This window comes from Barbatula barbatula, assembly GCF_947034865.1.
Source record: "Barbatula barbatula genome assembly, chromosome: 8".
Lineage (NCBI taxonomy): Eukaryota > Metazoa > Chordata > Actinopteri > Cypriniformes > Nemacheilidae > Barbatula > Barbatula barbatula.
Window position 1 is genome coordinate 2,913,230 of NC_136771.1, and position 11,314 is coordinate 2,924,543.

At 42.8% G+C, this 11,314-nt stretch overlaps 1 protein-coding gene across 1 annotated transcript; it reads left to right on the plus strand.

Annotated features, from left to right (window-relative positions):
* The first annotated feature begins 5,607 nt into the window (after positions 1 to 5,607).
* On the plus strand, positions 5,608 to 10,760 carry LOC306897855 (cell adhesion molecule CEACAM1-like). The gene is made up of 10 exons (XM_079462940.1): positions 5,608 to 5,666; positions 5,849 to 5,895; positions 6,534 to 6,875; positions 6,956 to 7,198; positions 7,280 to 7,531; positions 7,610 to 7,849; positions 7,924 to 8,023; positions 8,112 to 8,160; positions 9,229 to 9,488; positions 9,645 to 10,760. The coding sequence occupies exons 2-10, from the start codon at positions 5,850 to 5,852 to the stop codon at positions 9,688 to 9,690; spliced, it is 1,578 nt and encodes a 525-aa protein (XP_079319066.1). The 5' UTR covers positions 5,608 to 5,666; position 5,849; the 3' UTR covers positions 9,691 to 10,760.
* The last annotated feature ends 554 nt before the right edge of the window (positions 10,761 to 11,314 follow it).

The following is an 11,314-nucleotide window of genomic DNA, read 5'->3' on the forward strand; positions in this document are numbered from 1 at the left end:
CTTTGTTTTGCACTAGATATCTTAATAACTAAAAAGATGCTAAACTACTTAGGCTATGACGTATATAAGTATATACAAAAGAAACAACCTAACAAACCATAACGCAGAGTTTTGCCAGATATACCAACTTTAAAAACGCTCTATCCATTGTCGTTTCGGGCTTTTGTTATGAACTGTGATGGAGAACCCAATTGCAGGCAGCGAAACGGGGATGAAGGGGTTAACAAGGACTTTAATAATATAAAACAGAAAACAAAAACCCACGAGGGGGTATCAAGACAGTACACAAAAACTAACACCATAAACTGAAAACCAAACACTCAACTGGAACTCAACTATAAAGACTAAACAAACACTCACAAAGACTAGCATAAACTTCAAGGATTCTGACACGACAAGGCTTAGGACAGGGTAACAAGTACAACGAACGAGCACAAGACAATGAACACGAGGATGTTTTAAAGGGAGACAGACAAAGGATAATTAACAAGGGTCAGGTGCGGGTACTGAAACACTCAGGGAAGGTTAACGAGGACAAAAGGGCGGGAAACACTGACGAGACACGAGAAAGCACATGGCATGTCAGAATCAAAACAAAGCCATGTCTTTCTCACACAAAACCTAAGGCTATGCCATGACTCCGCTGCAAGACCAAGAATAAACATGACATGATGGCGGAATCATGACATAAGCCCCCCCTTAAATGAACACCACCAGGTGTTCATCAAGGAGTAGACTAACAAGACAGGGCAGACTGGGACAATGACAAGACAAGGCAAAACACTGTAAACAAGATCAAGGGCAGACAAGCATAAATTACAAAGGGGTTGGGGTGACATAATAAAAATAACAAACAAGGGAGGGGGGGAGGGGGAACAACTGAGTTCATGGGGGGAACAAAAGAGTCCATGGGAGGAAGTCCAAAGGGTGTGGGACATGGGGGAACAGTTCTTGTCCCTGGCGCTCGGAAGCGCGGAGTCCCAGGGGACATCCTGGGGGGCGGCGCTCGAGAGCGCAAAGACGCCGGCAGGAAGGCCGGCGGGGCAGGACTTGACGCCGGCAGGAAGGCCGGCGGGGCAGGACTTGACGCCGGCAGGAAGGCCGGCGGGGCAGGACTTGACGCCGGCAGGAAGGCCGGCGGGGCAGGACTTGACGCCGGCAGGAAGGCCGGCGGGGCAGGACTTGACGCCGGCAGGAAGGCCGGCGGGGCAGGACTTGACGCCGGCAGGAAGGCCGGCGGGGCAGGACTTGACGCCGGCAGGAAGGCCGGCGGGGCAGGACTTGACGCCGGCAGGAAGGCCGGCGGGGCAGGACTTGACGCCGGCTGGAAGGCCGGCGGGGCAGGACTTGACGCCGGCTGGAAGGCCGGCAGGGCAGGACTAGGTGCAGGACTTGGCGCCGGCTGGTAGGCCGGCTGGGCAGGACTGGGTGCAGGACTTGGCACTTGCGTGGACGCCTGGGCAGGACTTGGCACTTGCGTGGACGCCTGGGCAGGACTTGGCACTTGCGTGGACGCCTGGGCAGGACTTGGCACTTGCGTGGACGCCTGGGCAGGACTTGGCACTTGCGTGGACGCCTGGGCAGGACTTGGCACTTGCGTGGACGCCTGGGCAGGACTTGGCACTTGCGTGGACGCCTGGGCAGGACTTGGCACTTGCGTGGACGCCTGGGCAGGACTTGGCACTTGCGTGGACGCCTGGGCAGGACTTGGCACTTGCGTGGACGCCTGGGCAGGACTTGGCACTTGCGTGGACGCCTGGGCAGGACTTGGCACTTGCGTGGACGCCTGGGCAGGACTTGGCACTTGCGTGGACGCCTGGGCAGGACTTGGCACTTGCGTGGACGCCTGGGCAGGACTTGGCACTTGCGTGGACGCCTGGGCAGGACTTGGCACTTGCGTGGACGCCTGGGCAGGACTTGGCACTTGCGTGGACGCCTGGGCAGGACTTGGCACTTGCGTGGACGCCTGGGCAGGACTTGAAACTGGAGTGGGTGCAGGCGGGACCACCGGACTCGGGACCACCGGACTCGGGACCACCGGACTCGGGACCACCGGACTCGGGACCACCGGACTCGGGACCACCGGACTCGGGACCACCGGACTCGGGACCACCGGACTCGGGACCACCGGACTCGGGACCACCGGACTCGGGACCACCGGACTCGGGACCACCGGACTCGGGACCACCGGACTCGGGACCACCGGACTCGGGACCACCGGACTCGGGACCACCGGACTCGGGACCACCGGACTCGGGACCACCGGACTCGGGACCACCGGACTCGGGACCACCGGACTCGGGACCACCGGACTCGACGGGACCACCGGACTCGACGGGACCACCGGACTCGACGGGACCACCGGACTCGACGGTTGCCCCCTCCGAGGCTTCTTCTTCTTGGACCGACCCACAGAACATGTGGCCGGCAGCAAAGGGGTGGGGGACCCGGCTGCCTCCGTGCTGGAAGAGTCGGACGGCGAGTCCCACGACTCCCTCCGTCCGCGCCTACCACGAATGCTAGCTGGAGGTGACGAGACGGGTGGTGCTGAACTCCCCAGTGTGATCATACCCAGGGTACATCCCTCCGGGATTGAAGACAGTGTGGGGGATCCACCTGGAGGTGAGGGTCTGGAGTCGTCCCGGTTGACCAGGAAGTTCACCATATCCTGGAACCCCAGAGGCTCCAGCAGCTGGGTCTCCCTGGCGGTGAGGGGTTCAACGAGGCCGCTGTTAAATATGAGCTTGAGCTCCTTCTCGTTGAACTCTGTCTCCACTGCCTCTAACAGGAAGTCCCGGGCATACTCTAGCACACTGGAGTCCCTCTGATGCATTCCGAAAAGGAGGTGGGCTTGCCGAGATCTCAGGTGGCGCTGGTTACTGTCCATAGCTGCCTGCTGGGTTCGGTTCTGGCTCGTTCGTTCTGTTATGAACTGTGATGGAGAACCCAATTGCAGGCAGCGAAACGGGGATGAAGGGGTTAACAAGGACTTTAATAATATAAAACAGAAAACAAAAACCCACGAGGGGGTATCAAGACAGTACACAAAAACTAACACCATAAACTGAAAACCAAACACTCAACTGGAACTCAACTATAAAGACTAAACAAACACTCACAAAGACTAGCATAAACTTCAAGGATTCTGACACGACAAGGCTTAGGACAGGGTAACAAGTACAACGAACGAGCACAAGACAATGAACACGAGGATGTTTTAAAGGGAGACAGACAAAGGATAATTAACAAGGGTCAGGTGCGGGTACTGAAACACTCAGGGAAGGTTAACGAGGACAAAAGGGCGGGAAACACTGACGAGACACGAGAAAGCACATGGCATGTCAGAATCAAAACAAAGCCATGTCTTTCTCACACAAAACCTAAGGCTATGCCATGACTCCGCTGCAAGACCAAGAATAAACATGACATGATGGCGGAATCATGACAGCTTTATTGGGGTCAGAAATTTAAAAAGCTCAACGGGTGTTTTTTGGAGAGGGGTCTCTCTGTCCTTTGAAAGGTCAACTTCTCTCAAGCAGTTTCGCTTACTGTAGTCTGTTTTAATGCTGGCTGATCTGGCTTAATAAATTCAAAGATGTTTAGACGTCACATCAGAAGTGAATGTGCTAAAAGCCTATTGCTGTTGAGAATTAAATCAAACGATATATCCAGACAATTCAAACGGTGCTATATGTTTATCAAAATAAAAACAAGGTGAGAAAAGTTCCCTGATAGCACACACACATTAGGCTTACGTCTATTTGACGTCTGCATTTAACATCTGCAAGACATCTACAATACATAGTCTGCTCATCTGCAATACGTCTCGGAGATGTCTGTGAGATGTTTATGATTTAGAATGGATGTAGAGCAGCTCTTTCTAAGATGTTTTTACGCAGCAAATGTTTCTAGACACCAGATCTTTAGCAGACGTATAGACGTCTCCGAGAACCGTGTATTGTAGATGTCTTGCAGATGTAAATGCCAAATAGACGTAAACCAGATGGATTGTGCTATCTGGGTTGGTTCCAGGTTATTGGAATTCAAATAAAATACACTTGAAATGTATGGACTACAGAATCCTACGATCATAAAGCAAAGATAACATTTTAAATGACCTGTATAGATGTACCTGTTGTGATTCTGCTTGCAAACAGTGAAGTGTGGTCTAATATTTAGTACATGAGGGATCTTCTCTGTTGGCTGTTTCCTCTTTTGTGGTTTAATGTGGTTTCTCTTTTGTGTTCAGTGGAATACCCCTGTGGGTTTTTTGCAGTCACATTCCTCCACGCCAGAGATGAACCTCACTCGCTTTTAACTTTTACTTTCCTTTAACGGATAACTTTTATGTTTTATATTGTATATATATATGTACATGTTTATATATACAGTTCTCATATTTTATCATTATATTAAATGCATTTGTAAGCAGCAGAATCTGTTTAATACCGTACAGTGGGCTTTAAAAGTGGAGAGCAGGAAAAGGCACATGTGTGGACACAGTTCTGGAAACAGATCAGTGAAACTCATTCTTGCTTTGTCCTCTGCAGTACTCCTCCAGGCCATAATCTTGTCTCAAAATTGTTTATTATTCACAGATTATGCATTTATCAATTTAGATCAAACATTACCTGTAGCTTGTTCCTTGTGGTTAGGCGTAAATAGAGATTGTAACGAGCAAGGCGGGACGACAGCCGCGAGGGAACCGGCGGTGTTGGAGTGATAATGAGTGTCAGCTGCACGTTGCTGTGGGAGTATAAAAGGATGAGCGACAGGAGGGTACGACGAGAGTTAATTGTTTATTTTATTAAGAGCTTATGTTACGTTCGCCCTTCCTTCCTTCCTTCCTTCCTTCCTTCCTTCATTCCTTCCTTCCTTCCTTCCTTCCTTCCTTCTATTGATCCGTGTAACAGAGATCAAGGATTATCCGTTCATTAAAATTATGTAGCCTTTTGATTCTTTGTACATTCTTTGCCGGGCCGGCACTGGTTGTATGTCCGACTATGAGCGCAGTTTCTGGTGTTATTCCAAGTAGTAAATGGGAAGAAGCAATTCCGAGTTTGCTTAAATGCAGCACTGGCTCTTCAAAGTGTTTGTGTATTCAAATGTTTATATATACATCTTTATATACATGTAAGGTAAACTTAAGTAGGCTAAAATTATATAAATAAGAATTTTAATAACAGATAATGGTCCATATAGTCCTAGTCAATTTTAGAGAAGTTTCAAAAAGGAACAGGACAGGTTCTAATTTGAACCCATTAGCCACACTAGAGGTTCTAATAAGAACTTCTAACTGTATACCAAATAATTAAGGGTTATTTATAGAACTTATAAATTAATCTTTGGACCTTTTTGATTATTAGTACATATTCGAACGTTAGATCTCTTCTAAGAGTGAATATAATGTATTATTTAAAGAAGAAAGTCCTACATAGCATGAGGTTGTAGATAATGACAGAATTTCTGTAATTTGATCAACTATACCTTTTTATTGTCAGCAAAGCATTTTCTTATTTCAACACATCCGTTGTTCATGTGTTGATGGGGACAGATTTCCAAATTAAAAAGAGGAAGAAACATTCAGCCTGCGTTAGCATTTCTTTTAAAAGCGTGTTCTCATCGTCAGTCATCTTTGCGCTGGAGATTAGAGTACTCTGAGCTCGGTAAGAGTCACACTTTTTAATGAATAAAATATTGTTTGATTACGGCTAATGGTGAAGTTTAATCACACGTTTGAAATCGACAGAAAGTCGATTGGAAGAGAGATTAAAGTTGAATCTGTAAGTGAGTCTATAGTGCATTTGACAGAGAGTGTTTTATCATTGTGTGTGTTTTCTATTCTTAGAATGGCTTGTCTTCCTTTTCTGATCATTGTTCTGCTCATGAATCCGGGTGAGTTACATCGTCACTTCAGTGTCTGTTCCATCTAAAGATCATCTTGGTTTTCTTAAAGGGATAGTTCAGCCAAAAACACAAAATAACATATTTTGAAGAATTTTGGTAACTGACTTGCATTGGTTTTGTGTCCATACAATAAAAGTAAATGGGGCCAACAGTTTTTGGATACCAACATTCTTTAAAATATCTTCTTTTGTGTTTTGCTGGAGAAAGAAAGCCTTGTGCACTGAAAGACGTGGTGAAACATTAACTATATTAACAAATACGCTTTTTTAGTATCGGTCACTCACATTCATGCTATTGATGGTTTCTTATGATAAAACTAATGCACCAATGGCAGTTATAGATTGTAGAAACAAGATGTCCGGCTGTTATGATAATTGGTTTATATTATAATTATAATTGTATAACTGGATCAATCAATAATCTAAACACTTGATCACTTACTTGGGTGTGCACTAAAACATACGAAATGTCTCCAAATGCATAACACCATCACTGTACATGATGCTCTTGCCAAGTTTTCTCAAAGGTCTTTCTTCATCCACTAAAGAGATCCACACTTTAGAGTCAGTATAAAGTGTTTTACATTGTCCACAAACTGACATTTCCTTCATTTATTTATGTTTCAGGAGTTTTTTGTCAGAATGGTTGGGGTGTAACTTACAGCTCTTCACACATCTGTGCACTAAAGGACTCAACAGTGACTATAAACTGCACTTATAAATACCCTCCTAGATACAAGATCACAGAAGTGTTCTGGACGAAAGTTGACAGTTCTGATCCTCCAGATCTGTCTAAGGACTCTGAATACAGTGAGAGGATTCAGTATCTGGGACATAAACAGCACGCCTGCAGCGTCAGACTGACTGATGTGAGAGAAACAGATTCACACGAGTATTATTTCAGATTCATCACTGATAGACCTGAAGGGAAATGGACTGGTGCACCTGGAGTGACTCTTGAGATAACAGGTGAGAGTGAAAGAGTGTTTGATGATAATAATGTGATGTGTTGAATGACATGAGGAGGATCAGTGTTGTGTTGTGTTCAGATCTTCAGGTGGAGTCTGAAGGTGAGAGAGTGATGGAGGGACATTCAGTGACTCTGACATGTAAAAGCAGATGCAGTCTGACTGACACATCAACATTCATCTGGTTTAGAAACACACAGACATTAAATGACAGAAACAAGAAACTCATCCTGCTGTCAGTTAGAAGAGAGAATGCAGGAGACTATAGATGTGCTGTACAGGGACACAGTCTCACATCACCTCCTCGACGTCTCAATGTCATCTGTAAGTTCACTCTCAATTCTTTCATTATTCACTCAGAATGCCTTTGTTATCACTGATGTACTGAATATAATCTCTCAATAGATCCTCCAGATGAACCAGTCATCTCCATCAGTCCTTCTGGTGTAATAGTGGAGGGTAATTCAGTGACTCTGACCTGCAGCAGTGAATCAAATCCACCTGCGACTATCATCTGGTTTAAAGGGGAAACATATGTAGGATCTGGAAACATCTACATCATCTCAAACATCAGATCTGATCACAGTGGACAATACAAGTGCAAGACGGAAAATGAATTTGGCCAGAAATATTCAGCATTCTCTTTAAATCTCTTGTGTGAGTTCAATATGAAACAGTGTGAAACACCCCAGAATGAGTAACGTGAATGTTGAACGCATACATTTTCTCCCTAAGATCCTCCAAGGAACGTCACAGCATCCATCAGTTCTTCTGGTGTAATAGTGGAGTCTGATTCAGTGAATCTGACATGCAGCAGTGAATCAAATCCACCTGCAAATATCAGCTGGTTTAAAGAGAATCAAACATCATCTCTTGGATTTGGACAGAGTTTCAGAGCTCTAGAGAGTGGATGGTTTTACTGTGTGGCTCAGAATAAATATGGATCTCAGAGATCAGCTCCTGCATCAGTTATAGGTGAAAGTTGTATTAATGGTCCATCTGTGTATCTTCAGTGTGGAGAATAACTCTTGATATGCATTCCCTTTCAGTACGTCATGGTTCTCATGGACATCTGCTGTTTGGAATCACAGCAGTATGTGGAGGATTATTGGTCATCGCCATCATCGTTGCACTCATTTGGTTTATGATGTAAGTCTATTTGACTAGGAGCATTCATCTCATGCGTGTATTTTTATTAAAACCAATGAGTAATCAGATAATGTTCATTATTCAAAAGGAGGAAACGAAGAGTTGCAAAATCCGGAGATGCTGCTGGGAATCAACAGGTTTGAATGATTGTTTGGGATGATTTGTGTCAGAGATGAGACCAGTGTATGTAAGGTCATAATGGCCATAATTTCCTCTCTCCACTAAAAACATGAGGTTATGTCATGGTTCTGCCACTAGGCCAAGAAAAGCAAGACAAGCCTGACTGATTTGATTTTGCTGTTTTACTAGCTTATTCTCACAAGAAACATCTAAACTCATGCATGCATAGAGAATGGTATAAAACATGCAACGCAACAATATTAGTGTAATGTTTTAACATATTTCTCCGGAAAATGCAAAAGGTTAACTTCATATTCAAGCATTCTAAAACAGCATACGTTAAAGAATACTAGCATCATACTAGATAATGCTAAACATGTTAAGGTGATATGTCATGTTAGAATATGTGTTAAAAACTGCTTTAAACATTTTAGGCCTGGCTTTGTCAAGCCAACATAAAGTTTGTCCTTAAACTTTACTATCTTTCCCAGATAGCACAGGTACTTCTAGAAAACATCTGCAGTCTAAAAACATCTGATAAAGTCTTAGAAAGGGCAGTTTTACATCCATTCTAAACCATTGAAATCTAACAGACATCATTTTTAGATGTGTATATGACATCTGACAGTAGATGTCTCTGAGACGTGTTGCAGATGAGTAAACGATTGATGCAGAAAAATACGTGTCTTGCAGATGTAAATGCAGATATCAAATAGACGTCTCACAGATGTATGCATGCTATCAGGGGTCTTACAGTTACGCATTTAGCAGACACTTTACCCAAAGCGACTTTCATTGCATTACATTACACATTTGTATCTGAATATGTGCAATCCCTGGGATCGAACCCATAATTTTGGGGTTGTTAGCGCCTCGCTCTGTCCACTGAGTTAGAGGATAGAGAACTACTCTTGGTCAACAGTTTCCATACTGACTTACAGGCAGCTATAAATGTACTCCATGTAAATGTAAAGCGATAGCACAATAATAGACCGTTTGCTTTAGCTTATGAAAATACAACAGGCTACAAAAAGTTGTTCAGAAAACAGCACACAAAAACTTTTTTTTTGTTTCTTTGATTCCAGGATGACATGTACTGCGCCGTAAAACATGTTGATCTTGCGTCCGAATCAGCCCATTGTGATGATGTACAGTATGAAAGTGTTACACCTCAGAGACTCAGAGGAGAACAGACAACTGCAGGAGGAGCTCTTGAATCCAGCGATCCAGAGGAGCTCCAATACGCCACTGTCCACCATCATAGAAATGCAGAGATGAGAAGATCAGAAGAGAATGAAAACCACTACGGCAACATTACAAATTACAAACCTGATGCGTCTGTGAGGTGATAGGAATTGATCTAAAGAAATAACTCACCGTGAAGTTAAAATATTAATATTCCATTAGCTCGAGATTGTATTTCCTCTGTAGAAGTAAAACATAATCATTTCAAGTTGTTGAACAGTTGAATGTGTAATGCTGTGTTTCTATTTGATTTCAGGTCAAATGTGGAGGACACCTCAGTGATCTACAGCAGTGTAAAGTGAAGGTGGTTCAGACGTCACTTTGAATTGCTGAATATTATTTAAATAAATCCTGAAACGATGGATTCTCAATACATAACTATACAAATAATAGCCATATTATTTATCGACCACCCTGTATTATTATCTTATTCACACCTGTAGTATGATTTGCATTCATATGGTTCAACACAATCTATTTTACCAGGTGGCTGATTCGAATGAATTGGTACGATGTTATTTGTATGTTTTGGCACGTTTTGATATCACGCCAGTAACAGTTTATGGGTGGGGTTAGGGGACGGCTTCAGTATTGCTTTTTTGTAACAATCGTACGTTTTTATATGATTCACTTCGTATGAATTAGCCGCCTCAGAAACATTCCAGTGAGCTCAGGTTGGTCGGTGAGGTTTCGAGGTGGAGTTAGGGGAGGCACTTCAGTGTGGATTTTTTCGAAATAGTCTTATGTTGTTGAAAGATTTACATTGTAGGACTTCATACGAATCCTAAAATAGTTATGAATTTCTGTGAGATTAGGCTGAACATCAATGTTCTGTAAGTATTGTCATTTTAACCATATATGCCCACTGGTGAACCTCAGAAACTATTGCAGTAAAACTATTTGGTTAATTATTTGTGCTTCACCAAGCTGTTTACACACATTTACAGTGTAATGTACCTGTGTCTCAACTGGCAGATGGCTATTGTGAAATATTTTTAAGGCAACTTGTAATGAATTAAATTCCTTTTTATTATTTCTAAATGATTTTATTTTATAATAAATAAATGAAGAATAAATAGTGCCTAATAATTCTGCACACCTAAATATAAAGCATCTTTCACTTCAAGCCTTTGCTAACTATTGTAAATGATTATAATAATTAATTGTAATTATTAAGACTGATGTGATTAGGAGTTCAACAAGTATGATTGGAAAAAAAATATCAGAAAATGAATGTACCTAATAATAATGCACGCACTGTATGGATAGGGTTCTCTCAATTTAACATTGTTCCAAAGCAGCTTTGTAATTGTGGTAAAGAGATGTCATTATAATAAAAATAAACTACACGTAGAATACATGGTATTATTTCAAGTTTTAAGTTTGTAATTGGACATTTACATATGATTTTTTGTTATTAAATACATATTAGTAGTACTGTGACTGTAATATTAATCGTTGCCGTCATTTTTATGTATTATCTGCTTGTGTTCAATGTAAGAAATCTAAGATGAGATGATTATGAGAGAATTTCCATATTTGGATGAAGTGTTTCTGTAAGGGGGGTCAAAACTTGCCTGTCTGTGGTTGAAGTGACAACATCTGTTCTTACTCAAGATGTTCTTCTCGAAAATTGGACAAGCATACGTATATGCCTTCAGATTAAGATTTATTAAGGTACATTTTTAGCATTCATCTTTTTTTTAGACTTCTTAATACTGTTTCGTACACTGTTAAATCAAATAGTATAGCTTGCTTGAAAAGTGCTAGTAAGTTTACTTAAATTTGGCCAAAATGTTGATTTTACTAGACATTGGTAGTTGTCGTTCAAATTTTTAAATGTGTAGTTAATATAACTAACAAAGACTAAGTAAAATCACTCGAAATGTTCAAGACGTTCTTTTGGTATTTGTTGGCTGTTTGTTA

Bases quoted from the DNA above. Each gene is read 5' to 3' on its own strand.
- LOC306897855 (XM_079462940.1), top strand. From the start codon at position 5,850: ATGGCTTGTCTTCCTTTTCTGATCATTGTTCTGCTCATGAATCCGG. The intron at 8,024-8,111 runs GTAAGTCTATTT...ATTATTCAAAAG, and splicing joins GCACTCATTTGGTTTATGAT to GAGGAAACGAAGAGTTGCAA. The intron at 8,161-9,228 runs GTTTGAATGATT...CTTTGATTCCAG, and splicing joins ATGCTGCTGGGAATCAACAG to GATGACATGTACTGCGCCGT.